At 37.3% G+C, this 14,129-nt stretch overlaps 1 protein-coding gene across 7 annotated transcripts in view; it reads left to right on the forward strand.

Moving 5' to 3' along the window:
• The window catches only part of Wdr17 (WD repeat domain 17), a 68,810-nt gene that overhangs the window by 35,256 nt on the left and 19,425 nt on the right, over window positions 1-14,129 (forward strand). For 6 of the 7 annotated variants that reach the window (XM_035452822.1, XM_035452823.1, XM_035452824.1 and 3 more), the window contains 9 exons: window positions 721-870; window positions 959-1,089; window positions 1,393-1,518; window positions 2,382-2,537; window positions 5,218-5,282; window positions 8,190-8,322; window positions 9,141-9,232; window positions 12,134-12,233; window positions 13,059-13,198. In XM_035452822.1, coding sequence (XP_035308713.1) covers window positions 721-870; window positions 959-1,089; window positions 1,393-1,518; window positions 2,382-2,537; window positions 5,218-5,282; window positions 8,190-8,322; window positions 9,141-9,232; window positions 12,134-12,233; window positions 13,059-13,198 — 1,093 coding nt within the window. The remainder of the gene's footprint in view (window positions 1-720; window positions 871-958; window positions 1,090-1,392; window positions 1,519-2,381; window positions 2,538-5,217; window positions 5,283-8,189; window positions 8,323-9,140; window positions 9,233-12,133; window positions 12,234-13,058; window positions 13,199-14,129) is intronic. The other variant, XM_035452828.1, reaches the window with a different exon arrangement.

Genomic DNA, 14,129 nt, shown 5'->3' on the forward strand with positions numbered 1-14,129 from the left:
GGTGTGTGGCTCTAGCCCTAGGTGAAAGGCCAAGGGCAATCAGTGACTTCTGAGGGAGGGAAAATGAGTTTTTTCCCAGGGGTAAATATTCAATAGTCATCAGTCTCAAGTGGTCAGCCCTAAACACATGTATATGTGAGCAACACTTAATAGGATCAGTAGGCTATGTGTGTATATAAACACATACAAGTACACATAAAACAACAATAATTATAGAAGTATACATCTGAATCTGAGGAGTATGGAGTAGGAGGTAGAAGGAATAGAATGTTATCGTACTTATGTATAAAATTCCATATACATAATATATATTATAAAATATATTTTTATAAAATATATGTATAATCCTTTTTCTGGTATCAAAACTTATAAGTCTCCAGCTTTTCATTTTGAAACTAGAAGTTTCATTTATTCATCTGTTAATACATAGATATCATGAGCCCGAAGGGAATTACAGTGTACTTTCTGCTTAACCAAGTGAAAGTTTGCTTTCTCATAATCATACATTTCTAACTGTATTTATAGGATATACTAAGCAAGTCATTATCTTCTAGTATTAATGAAATTCAAGTAGAGGTTTGGCTCAGAGAGAGCTTTTGAGTTACATTTCTTCATAGCTTCAATTCTGTCAAAGTTTAATAAAAGAATGCATACATTTTTTAATAAAGCATTTTTCCAGGCCTATCTTTGTTAAAACGGGTGTTTTTTCCCCCCAATCAGGTTTAACTTGCCATCCAAGTCGTCCCTTCACTATGGCTTCCTGCTCCCGCGATTCTACAGTGAGACTCTGGTCATTAATACCTTTAATCACCCCTTTACAAATAAATATTCTGGCAGACAGATCTTGGGAAGAAATTATCGGGAACACTGGTATTGAATATGTGCATGCACTTGATTTTATCTTTAAATAATATTTTCTAAGAAGCATTTCCTTACTGAACCATGTTTTTTTCCTCAGACAATGCTGTAAAAGAAGGCAGTCCTCCTCTCCTGTGTGGGAAAGTGTCCAGGGACATTAAACAAGAAGTAGAAAATCTCATGTGTAACCCTCGAGTGAAAAAGCTAAGGTTGTTTTCAGAATGTTTATCAGTAAGTAATACAGAAATTCTCAGTGGAAATTTTCTCATTATACAGATTACATCACCACACGAATCCTTAAACTGTAGCTTGTTTGCACTCACCACCCCAGCTCAGTACATTCATTTTACCATGGTCTGTACAATACTAGAGAGTAGATCTAAAACCAGAAGAGCAAATGAGAATGAGTGTTTAGTTTTCTGTTATTTTTTCAATTCAGAGAACTGTATGACATAATACCCCTGAAGGGCTGAAATAACTGTGGATTTCTCTTCTGTGAGGATTTCTCTTTGGTTATTCCATACCTACTTGCAGCCTCCAGGGGGCAGTGACAACTTGTGGAACTTGGTTGCCGTGATTAACGGACAACATGATAGCTTGCTTCCTCAGAACTACAGCAAAGGAATGATGCATTTGAAACACCTGATTAAATTTAGAACGGTAAGTCACGTACACAGGTATGGTATGCTCAAACCAAATTTTCCAGTTTTAGCTATTAAAGCAAAAATAATTGTTGGTAGACTGAAATAAACACTGAGAAGATAAAATAGTAAGACCAATGATAAAATTCAAATTATTTGAGAATTGGCTAAGGTGGACGTAGTTGGTATAGATTACATTCCATGAGACTTCAAGTTGAGGTGGGACTCTATGAAAAGTTTTATCTGTTACCTCAGGTGGTCATAGCTTAGCTTATGGACTCTTGTGACTATTAGCTACATTATGCCTGAGATAATATACATCAACAACAAAATCTGCCCTGGGGGCTAAAAAAAAAGCAACACTCTCTATATTTTTAATGAACATCAATGGTTCAGACAGCAAGGAAATATGGTATTAAGAACAAAAGGCTAGGGCCTGGAGGGGACTCTGTGGTTGGAGTGCTTGGTGCTTTTGCAGAGGGCCAGAGTTTGGTTACCAGCAATCTCACAAACACCCATACCTCCAGGGAATCAGATTGATGGCTACCTTCATAAAAATAATCCTTAAGTCACAAATGAAATGTTTGATAACTATTCTAGAAAAACAAGTTTACAACATGGGAACTGAGGTGAACCAGGAATTGTCCCCTCATTGGAAAGCCTTTTTATAGGTCTAAACAGTTTTGTCTCACTACCTTTGGCCTCTGGAATTCTAGATAACCCACAGTGGAAGAGAGTAAGAAAAGTGGGGTACACCTCTTCCAAAGGGCTTGCTCAAATTCAGGATTAAAAATACCACTTTAAACCTTTAATTTCCAATAGTCCATGCTTTTAAAATATCTGTTCTCATACTCATTCATCTATTTATGATTTTCTTTTCAGTCTGAGGCCCAAGAACTAACAACAATCAAGGTGTCTAAATTCGGTGGTGGTATTGGAGCACCCACTAAGGAGAAAAAACTGAAGGAAGCTGCTGAACTGCATCTGAGATTAGGACAAATTCAGAGATACTGTGAACTTATGGTAGAGCTTGGAGAGGTAATGTGCTATTAAAGGAAAAGTAATGAGTCTAACATAGCACCCCATATATTAGGAACAGAATTAATCCCTTATAGAAGTTAACTTTCCCATATATAATTATTTCTTTGCCAACAAGACATCAGGTGTATATCCTTGGGCAATAGCAAAGTGAGGTCTCCAGGGTAGTAACATCAGTCCCATGTTAAATGCCTTCCGGGGTCCTAGCCCAACCATGGAAGGTTGAGCTGGACCAGAAGAAGAGTAAGTACGCTGCTTGCCCGTTCCCAGCCTCACGGAGACAATCAGATGCATCAAGGAGTCTAGTCAAGCAGGAACTCATTTATTACCACACAGCGAGTTTCTTTTAAAGGAAAAAACCACAGAGCAGGGAAAACAGCCAGCCAATGGTTTTAAAGGTCAGCCTATCACGTGCCTGGGTGCTTTACCTAGTGAACACAAAACAGTTCATGCAGTTACCTCATCTGGTTCAATCTAGGCAACCAATCAACTTTTTTTTTTTTTTTAAACAATCCAGGGCTCTGACTTTCCCTTAGTGCCATCTTTGTCTGGCTAAACACACCCAGGTCCCACACAAGACCTACAAAAGCACAAATTTTGGAGTGCAGTTCAACTATCTATGCTTGGTTTAATAAGCCCTCCTGCTATTCTCCATGCTGATGTGTGAGAATGTTAAGACCTTTTTAATATATCTGTGGTGGCTGATCTGCTTAGAATAGAATTTCTTCCACTTGTCACAACTGGATTCCACCCTGGCCAGAGGAGGAATTTCTCACTGGGTGCATTTAAGATGTGATTGGGACCATTACAATTTCTGAAGAAAACTAAAGCAACCAAGCACATTGTTTTCAGAAAAGCTTAGAGTGAATATGTACAAATAAAAGCTTAGAACACAGGTTTTCTTTGACAGGTGGGTACCAAATGAAGCAGAATATGGAGACAGATGAAGGAGATTCTACTCTTGGGCCTGAATACTGATTACATGGTCATGAAAGTCCATTAGTCTTTTACCTTTTTTTCCCCAAACATATTTTAGATCAGGAGATCTACCACAACAAAACAAAGGGGAGGGTGGCATGGATACAATACTTTATTACTTTTTAAGAACCTCAAGGTTAGTAACATTTTTATTAGCAAATATGGTATTAAGAACACATGTCTAGGACCTGGAGGGGACTCTGGTTTGGAGTGCTTGGTGCTCTTGCAGAGGGCCAGAGTTTAGTTACCAGCACTCTCATAAGCACCTGTACCTCCAGCTCCAGGGAATCTGACACCTTCTTCTGGTGTCACATAGATAAGCACGTACATATATCCATAAATAAAAATAAAATCAATCTAAAAGGAATATATAAATAACATAAGTAAAATTACCTTACAGTTCAACTATAGCAAAATGCAATTTAACCCACCTTTTTATAACTTTTGATTTACTTATAAACAATAAATTGCAGATTGACCAAAAATAATAAAAAAATCCTGATTATTATCAAAGCACTTAAAAGTATTTAAAAGTAATAATTTTCTTTTATTTGTCACATAGTGACAATTTGATTAAATGTTACATTTTCAACAGAGCCCTTAAAGTCAGGGTGACAAATGAATAAATAAGTTTTGGGAGACTGGTACAAGTATTCACTGATGTTTGTCTATATTTGAGTACATAAGATTTTAAACTCTTAACTCCACCACTTTCTCAGTTGGGAAACTATTTAAAAGCTGTATAGTTGTACTGCTGTGTCCACGCCGATGGCTTCAATGATTCCTGAATTTTTACTTGAATTCTTCAGAAATCTGAGTGTGCTTATATGCACTTGTCTCCACCACTCTATGAGCAATTTCCATGTCAGTGAACACTATCCTATGGGATTAGGGAAGCATTTCGCCTTTGCACTTACAAGATTTATTTTTTTATTGAAACAGCTTAGTGAGTTCAAAGTTCTACATTTCAACTTTATTCTTCCATTCCCCCTATACTAGATATTTTTTCAATAAAAGCATATCTAAGGAACTTTTTAATTAGCATGATTTAATAGACATTTTAAGACATGACATCATGCATATCCACACAAACAAAAATGTATACAGATAATTAAAAATAAATATTTATTTAAATTTTAACTTAAGATTTTTAGTTAATTACTAGTCTTGTAGCCTTAATTGCACTATAAATCCCAGTGTTTCGGAATGCCTAAATTAAAATGAAATTTTTATTTTGCAGTGATATTTAAAAATATTTTCTCTTCTATTTTTCATTAGACCTCAAACCCATACTTTGAAGTAACAATAATAATCAGTTTTGATTTAACAATAAGATTCTTCAAGTGTTGTCCAAGTTACAAAATATGACAGATTGTTTTGATTTTAAAGGAATCCATGACAGTAAATAATATTTACAAAATAAATTATACAATAGAAACAAAGAAATTATTTAACAAAAGAAACTAACTGATCCTTCAAAGATGGTAGTTGGATTTTCCCTGAAGTAGTAAAATTTAATGTATTTTATTTTATGGTATGTTGGTATTTATCCATTTTAGACTGCATTAAATAGTTTACAGTTATATTCCTGATATTCTAATAATTCTAAAAATTATTATTAGCATGAATCTCTAAAGTGTCTGCTTGGCATTATACAATACAACCTAAACGTGTGTATTTCTATTCTTGCTCAATTTTGTAGTGGGACAAAGCCCTGTCCATTGCACCTGGAGTCTCTGTGAAATACTGGAGGAAGTTAATGCAGAGGTAAAGCCAACAGTCTGTGTCTAAAGGGAGATCTTAATGCTATATATTGATATAGGAAGAACATACAAATATGGCAGCAGTTCTTAATAGTTCTTAGAGGTGTGTTATATTAATTAATAAGAGAATTTTGCATTTACCAGTATAACAATTAGATGGATTGTTTGCAAATCATGTTGGTATTATAATGTTTAGCCTGATCTCTAATGGCCATAGTAGCTCGAAGTTTCTCCTTGCCAATGGAGAAAAACAAAGACCAGCAAATTACCAAACGTATATTCCTACTGAAATATAAGTGGGAAGAGTCTTCTGAAGGTCATCAAAAGCTTGTAGAATACTATTCTAGCCAGGTATTGGTGGCACACGCCTTTAATCCCAGCACTCAGGAGGCAGAGGCCGGCGGATCTCTGTGAGTTGGAGGCCAGCTGAGAGCAAGTTCCAGCACAGCTTTCAAAGCCACAGAGAAACCCTGTCTTGAAAACAACAACAACAACAAAATACTATTCTACGTATAACTGCAACTATCTGAAAACACTAATTATTGCCATGTCTCCATGTTAAGTCTAAGGTAATAATGAAAAATTTATCTGACCACTGAAGGAACTTTAAGTACATTAAAAAACATATTTTTCTTCAGTTATATTAATTCCCTAGAGTTACTATAACAAACAGCTCAAACTAGGCTATAATCTCACAATTCTTGAGGGTAAACATCCAAAGCCAGTTTGTTGGCTGAGTTATTTTAACCCTGGAGGCTCTGAGGAGGAATCTTGAGGGGGCAGGGATCTCCTGGAGGCCGCTGCAATCTTCAGTATCTACTAGCTAAAGATGCATCGCTGCTCTCACTTGATTTATCCACTGTGTCCCTTTGACCAAATTTAATTTTTCTTTTAAAAATATTCATACTGGAATTCCTGCCTACCTTATCCTGATTTAGTAGAGTACATAGGAAAAGGTGGTATTGAATTGTAATATTGCATTCACATGTCTCACATGCTAAGAGTTAAATGAATGCTTTTTGGAGCACATTTTTACTCAGAACACATTTTATCTAATCTACCATCAGCAGCTGTTTATTTTATACCCATTATGTGGTTATGTGCTAATCTCTGTGCTAAGCCAGTGGAGTACTGTTCAAGAGTAATTATCTTTCTTTTGCTATTATGAAGATAAATTTGAGAGTTTTTTTTTTCCTTTAAGACTTGGTTTAGGAAACATCCTATTTCTAGTCATGCCCACAAATTAAAATTAGTAAAGGCTAAGCATGATAGCTTGAAGGGTGTGTACAATTTGCCATGGGAAAGTAGACTGTTGGCTAGCATCCAGTCTTCCAGAAATAGGATAAGTATGCCATTTGCTTGAGCCTTCAAGCTCCCAGAATGGCAGATCATTTCTGTACTTTATCAACACACTTGGAATGACACTGTTTCTATGAATGCTTAATAAAGTCAAGTTAGCAGTGACTTATTACATAAAACACTACTTTGCCTCAATGTAAACTTAAGTGAAAGTCACTTAGGATCAAGGTATAGTCAGTCACCCACTCATTGTTAATAGCAGTCAAAACTAAACAGTATTTTGTATTTCATAACTGTCAATATTCTTTTGTAGCACCTTTATCATATTAAAATTTGAATATAATGTTTTTGATGGTAGATATTTATGAGATAAATGTTACCAACCTTCAAATATATTATAAAAGAAGACATCAGGAATAGACTTATATTTGCACTAGCTACCACAAATAAAAAGAAGCTAATAGAAAGCACTAGAAAAAGTGTTTGAGACTTAGCCAGTATGGAAAAGAAATTAAAGGGTTCTGTTGTAGCTGGGGTGTTTAGGTGTGAGTCCCTAATGGGAATGGTAAAGAATAAAAACCTAACTGTTCTGGGCTTTTGAACATTTGTTTTTTTGTTCCTAAGACCAACAGAAGACTTTAAAGGATCTTAAACAGCATAGAAATGGACCAACTCAAACTTCCATGTAAAAAATTCGCATAAGCTGAAGAATGAGGCAGATTGGAGAAAGTCAATAACAGACATGAGGAGAGCATAGTGGCATCTGCTTCTTCCCTCTGCTCCAGAGGACAATGGTGGCATGCAAGCATTGCACAGTGATAGGGAGGAAGACAGGCTGGCAAATTTGACATGTTTCAGAGTTAAAGTTCCTGGCTGCAGTAATAGACATGAGGGATTGAATAAAGAGTTCTTGGGTCTTGAGATTTGAAAAGACCCAAATAGGTAATATTACTTCTGTAGTCCCTACAAGAAAGCTGGACCTCATTAGGATATTATTTTCCTTTGTAAGAGTTGAAAGGTCAAAAGTTTTGGGCAGAAAAGAGATAAAACAAGATTAGAATATGTTGAATAAGACAGGAGGAGCAGATTGGAATGTAGAAAAAAACCTCCAACTTTATCTTAAAAAGCCAATATCTGATTTCTTCTTCTATTTCTTAAATGTTACTCTATTGGCAGGAGCTTTTCTAGAACATACAAATCCCTGGGATCGATCCCTAGCACCCTACAAATTGGGCAAGTGGTACATGCCTGCAATCCCAGAACTCTAGACATGGAAGTAGAAGAAAATAAGTTCAGGGTTATGCTCAGCTATATAGTGAGTTCAAAACTAGACTGGGAAACATATGACCCTTTCTCTAATTAGATAGATATACAGACAGACAGACTTACAGACAGACAGACAGAGTAGATAGATTAAAGTGTTCTAAGGGAAAAATCAAGTATTTTATAGAGCTTTTATTTATATTCCTTATAAAAACTATGTTTAAAATATGAACTTCAGTCTTTATGAAATCTAGAAATTTAGGACATATTTTTGAAAATATCATTCTAATTGAAAAAAACCTCAAAACTAATATTTCAATTTAATTAAAGATAGTCTTTATCTCTTCAGGAGAGCTGATCAATTAATTCAGGAAGATAAGGATGATGTCATTCCTTACTGTATAGCCACTGGTGATGTGAGAAAACTCGTCGATTTTTTTGTGTCCAGAGGTCAGCTTAAAGAAGCTCTGCTTGTTGCACAGGTATAATCACATAGGCATGCCAGGTAAAATGCATTGTGGCTGGATATGGAGAATGGAGAAAGCCATGTTGTTCAGTTTGCCTGCATTTGATGGACAAGAACAGACAGTTTGTTGTAGTCAGCGCACTTTCCCAGCCTTCTGTCCTGACGCTTCAGACATGCTATCCTAGCCTGGTCACATTGGACTCATTCTAGACTTTACAAGGCCAATAAACATGTGTTTACCTGCAGCCATCTCTGCTGTGATCATCCCTTTTAAAATTTGACATTTGATGTTGGTACTCAAAAAATAGTTAATATTGTCTCCTTTTTTAAATTCTAAGGTTGTTTACAAAACCTACTGTAAACTGCAAACATGGTTTAAGTATAATTTGTTCAAGACAATAGCCTGTGCCCAGAGGGTAAGCTCCATGTAGGAAAGTGATTTTCACACAAAGCCCCTGCAACCTGAGTTTGCTTCCTGAAACTCACTGACTAAGCCAATGTGGTTGATGTTGTCTCTAGCCAAGCACTCTTATTGCAAGATAAGCGGCTAAGACAAGATGATCAGCCAGAAGCCAGAGTGTGCAGTGCAGTGCAGTGACAGAAACTAGAGAGGCTGAGCATCAAAATTAGGTGGAAGGAAAGAACCCACCCCTAAAGTGATGTTTTCTGCATGGCCACATACCTGTACACAGATTCACGCAAATACACCCATACCCACCCACCCCATCCCATACATAGGGAGGGATGAGTCAGTATATCATCTTTTACAAAATGATCTGAAGTTGGTTGTTAGTAATTTTCTAATGGTTAATTAAAACTCCAACTGAATTCTAGGCTGCCTGTGAAGGAAATATGCAACCCTTACATATTTCTACACCGAAAGGAGCTTCATCTTCTGATGATATCTACAAAGAAGATTTTAATGAGTGAGTGATTTGCCTTTGTTTTGGGTCATTATGTTGTGGCTGTTTTTCCATTTGGACATTTTGAAAGTGAGGCCATTCAGCCTCTTTTTGTGAAGCAAGCAATTGCTGCCTAGTGTTCATATGCATTCCTTGCCATCATCTAGCTCTATGAGGAAATCCATCCCTGTGAATGAATGAAAAACTGTTGGGCAGGTAGACACAGCCTCTACCCACTCTTAGAGCTTCCTTGGGGAGAAAATAGGAACACCTAACTAGTTTTAAAACAGTGCAAGACATACAGTAAATGAGGGTGGCTTTGTTGTAAAAGGCAGAATGCACAATATACAAATCTCCTGGTAACCACATTTGCCAATGTTAGTGCCTAGAATACCATTTAACTTTCTCCTAAAGAAGAAATTCTTGTAAAAGGTTATGACTTATAGTAAAGACTTTCAACCTTTTCTTTAATTATGTTGCTTATCTGTCTTCCCTGTGACTTTTCTAAATCCTATTAATTTACCAAACAATATTAGACTTATTTTTTAGGCGATCCACCATGTAACAAAAAATTGTGAAATGTTAAACAAGTGTTTCTTTTCGTGTGTGTCTTAGCTGCTGTTCTTTGCTTTCTTTCTTCTGAACTTGGCATGTTAAAGATGCCACATCATGGATAGTAATTAAATTATTTTAAAAATGTCATTTCTGCTGGGCAGTGTTGTTGGCACACACATTTAATCCCAACACGCAGGAGGCAGAGGCAGGCAGATCTCTGTGAGTTCCAGACCAGCCTGTATACAAGAACTAGTTCAAAGACAGCCTCCAAAGCCACAGAGAAACCCTGTCTCGAACCTCACTCCCAGAAAATGTTATTTTAACCTTTCTTTTTTTCCATTTTTAATTTAAATTAGAAACAAGATTGTTTGACATGTCAATCCAAGTTCCCTCTCCCTCCCCTCCTCTCCTCCCCCCACTAACACCCTACCTATCCCATCCCCTTTCTGCTCCCCAGGGAGGGGAGGCCTTCCATGAGGGATCTTTAGAATCTGTCATATCTGATGGGATAGGGCCTAGGCCCTCTCCCATATGTCTAGACTGAGAGAGCATCCCTCTACGTGGAATGGGTTCCCAAAGTCCATTCCTATGCTAGGGATAAGTACTGATCTACCACAAGAGGCCCCAGAGATTTCCAAGGCCTCCTCACTGACACCCAGGTTCATGGGTTCCAGATCAGTCCTATGCTGGTTTCCCGGCTATCAGTCTAGGTACCATGAGCTCCCCCTTGTTCAGGTCAACTGTTTCTGTGGGTTTTCACCAGCCTGGTCTTTACCCCTTTGCTCATCACTCCTGCCTCTCTGCAACTGGGTTCCAGTTCAGTACAGTGTTTAGCTGTGGGTGTCTGCTTCTACTTCCACCAGCTGCTGGATAAAGGCTCTAAGATGGCATATAAGTTAGTCATCAATCTCATTATCAGGGGAGGGCATTTAAGGCAGCCAATCCACTGTTGCTTAAATTGTTGGCTGGTGTCGTCCTTATAGGGACATTTCCCTAATGCCTGATTTATCTATAAACCTATAATGGCTCCTTCTATTATGGTATCTCTTATATTGTTCTCCTCTATTCTTCCCCCAACTCAACCTTCCTGCTCCCTCAGGTCCTCCTCACACTCCTCTTCTCCCCTTCTCATTCTCCTAGCTGCCTCTCCCCTCCCCCCATGCTCCCAAATTGCTCAGGAGATCTTGTCCCTTTCCCCTTCTCTAGGAGACCATGTATGTCTCTCTTAGGGTTCTCTTTGTTTACTAGCTTCTCTGGCAGTGTAGATTGTAGGCTGGTAATCCTTTCTTCTACATCTAAAATCCACATATGAGTAAGTACATACCATGTTTGTCTCTTTGTGGCTGGATTACCTCGCTCAGAATGGTTTCTTCTAGTTCCATCCATTTGCCTGTAAATTTCAAGATTCTATTGTTTTTTACCACCCTCCATTGTGTAAATGTACCACATTTTCTGGATCCATTCTTCAGTTGGGGGGCATCTAGGTTGCTTCCAGGTTCTGGCTATTACAAATAATGCTGCAATGAACATGGTTGAACAGATGTCCTGAATGTGCATCTTTTGGGTATATGCCTAAGACTGAAATTGCTGGATCTTGTGGTAAACTGATTCCCATTTTCTTGAGGAGTTGCCATACTGATGTACAAAGTGGCTGTAAGAGTTGGCACTCCCACCAGCAGTGGAGGAGTGTTCCCCTTTCTCCACGTCCTCTTCAGCACAAACTGCCATTGGTGTTTTTGATTTTAGCCATTCTGACAGGTGCAAGATAGTATCTCAGAGTTGTTTTGATTTGCATTTCCCTGATGGCTAGGGACGGTGAGCATTTTCTTATGTGTCTTTCAGCCATTTTATTTTCCTCTAGTGAGAATTCTCTGAACCCCTCTTTCTAATTGGATTATTTGGTGTTTTGAAAACTAACTTCTTGTAAATTTTGGAGATCAGCTCTCTCTCAGATGTGGGGTTGGTGAATATCTTTTCCCAGTCTATGGGCTGCCATTTTGTCTTATTGTCTGTGTCCTTTGCCTTATAGAAGCTTCCCCATTTCAGCAGGTCCCATTTATTAATTGTTGCAGTTCAACCTTTCTACAGTCTGCTGTAACAAAATATCTGATACAGAATGGTAGACAACACAGTCATGTCATGACTCCCCAAGCCTTTCTGTTGAGGTTTGTAGGGACCAAGACTGGGAAGGGCTTTATATCACACTTTCTAAAAGACTTATTTCCTGACTGAAATCTCAAATCAGGCTCAAATGTAAAACAAGACTGTAAACTGAACTGTTTGTTCTCTTAATCACCTTAGAAGGTGCATTAATTCACAATTATGATAGAATTAATAGTAAATACTGGTTACTTTTTTTTTCCTTTCTAGGCTCCTACACAAAGTCATAAATGAGCTGGCAGAATGGTATTTTCAGGATGGCCGGGCAGTGTTGGCTGCATGCTGCCACCTTGCTGTAGATGATATTGAGGTACAAAAATTTAAAGTGGTGCCTAAAACTCTGGGGTTCTCAAACTATAGGTCTGTGACCCCTTTGATGAGGTTCAACTGATCTTTTTAGGGCTTACCTAAGACCATTGAAAAACAGACACTTACATTATAATCCATAACAGTAGCAAAATTACACTTTTGAAGTACCAACAAAACAATGTGTGGTTGGGGCACACCATAACATGAGGAACTGTATTGAAGCATTGCACCATTAGGAAGGCTGAGAACCCTGATATGGCTGAATAGCTCTCAGATATGTCGTAGTGCTTGAGAGGGGAAGACCAGATGTCATTCATTCGGTGTTGCATGCTTCCAAGTTGTCATGGTGAATTAGTCACAAACATACTATGTACTGTATGTTGTCTTGTTCTATCTATTTCTCTTACCAGATAAATATTTGTAACAACCTAGGCAATAATTTAGTATTGTTGCATAATCTAGAAGAACTTTAAAGATTTTATGTTCTCTTCTGATGGAGACCACGTGACATGTTCAAGACACTGGACAGTATTATAGGAGCAAAAAGGATTGGGATCATGGCTCATTGATGAAACACTTGATTAGCATGTATGAAGTCTTACATTCCATCACTAGCATTCTGTATTTCTCACAGTCAGCTTCAGTTTTTCCTTCTGAAAGTGGAAATTATTATTGTATAGGTACTTTAATTGAAATAGTATATTCAATATATTTAATAAAATTAGTATCTAGGTTAATATTAATTTATCTGCTTATGAGCTTGGATGAAAATGACCATTCCACCAAGCATCTATGCAACTGAAGGAACTGTTTTCTGACAAACAAGCTTGCTATGGCATACCTGATCCGTGGGAATGAACTAGAGCTGGCTGTCTCAGTGGGCACTGTCCTAGGAGAACCTGCAGTCCCAGAAACCCATTATGCCCTGCAGTTACTTGCAAGAAAATGCATGATGATTTCAATGTGGTAAGAAACTTCTCATTGAAAGAGTAATTGTGCAGTTATAGTATGCATTTTAGAAAATGATAAACTGCTTTTGAAAAGATAATGTGAAGTACATTATGTGTGATTTTCTATAACCCTATAATATCTACATCATCTATCTATGTACATATATTTGAGAAATCATGGCAAGGGAATAAAATCTATCATGACCCTTTCTGATGCAGACTAGTTATAATTTTGTAATACTTCAAGTGTTACAATATCATGAGAAAATAAATCTATATTCTTCACATTATTAGGACCACCAATTCCAACTATTAAAATTTTTCACATCTATTCCTATCTATTTTTATCATATCTTTTGTATCTTACTTTAAGTCTGAGAAAATTAGCTGAAGTCTTGGAGGAGTCTTTGTTCAAACTCTGTACTTTCAAGAGTTAGAGCTTCCCAGGGCTTACATGAAAATCTGGGTTTAAGGTATTCTCATTCGGTTTTACATCAGCCTATTCTTAGGTCAGACAATCTGTCACTATGCAGGCACTTTCAGAAAATATACAATGCTGTCATTCAATAGGTAATTATTGACTAAATATAACTATAGAATTTGTTTGTTTGTTTGTTTGAGGTTGGAGAGAAGGCCTAGCAGTTAAGAGTAATTACTCTTCTTACAGAAGACATGCGTTTAATTCCCAGCACCCATTTCAAGCAGTTTCCAAGTACCTCTAACTCCAGTTCCAAAGCCCCCTTCTGGCCTCTGTGGGCACCTGTACACATGGCACACATATTTATACTCAAACACAAACATTCACATAAAACTAAGAAATAAATATAAATCTTCAGAATTTTACTTTATCTTTCTCCAAAATACATAAGTCCTTGGGAATTTCTCAATAAACTTTTTAATGAAGACCTTGACTTCTTCCTAGTCCATACTTTATGTGAACAAATTGA

The sequence above is a fragment of the Cricetulus griseus genome (genome assembly GCF_003668045.3).
Source record: "Cricetulus griseus strain 17A/GY chromosome 1 unlocalized genomic scaffold, alternate assembly CriGri-PICRH-1.0 chr1_1, whole genome shotgun sequence".
In the NCBI taxonomy this organism is placed as follows: Eukaryota; Metazoa; Chordata; class Mammalia; order Rodentia; family Cricetidae; genus Cricetulus; species Cricetulus griseus.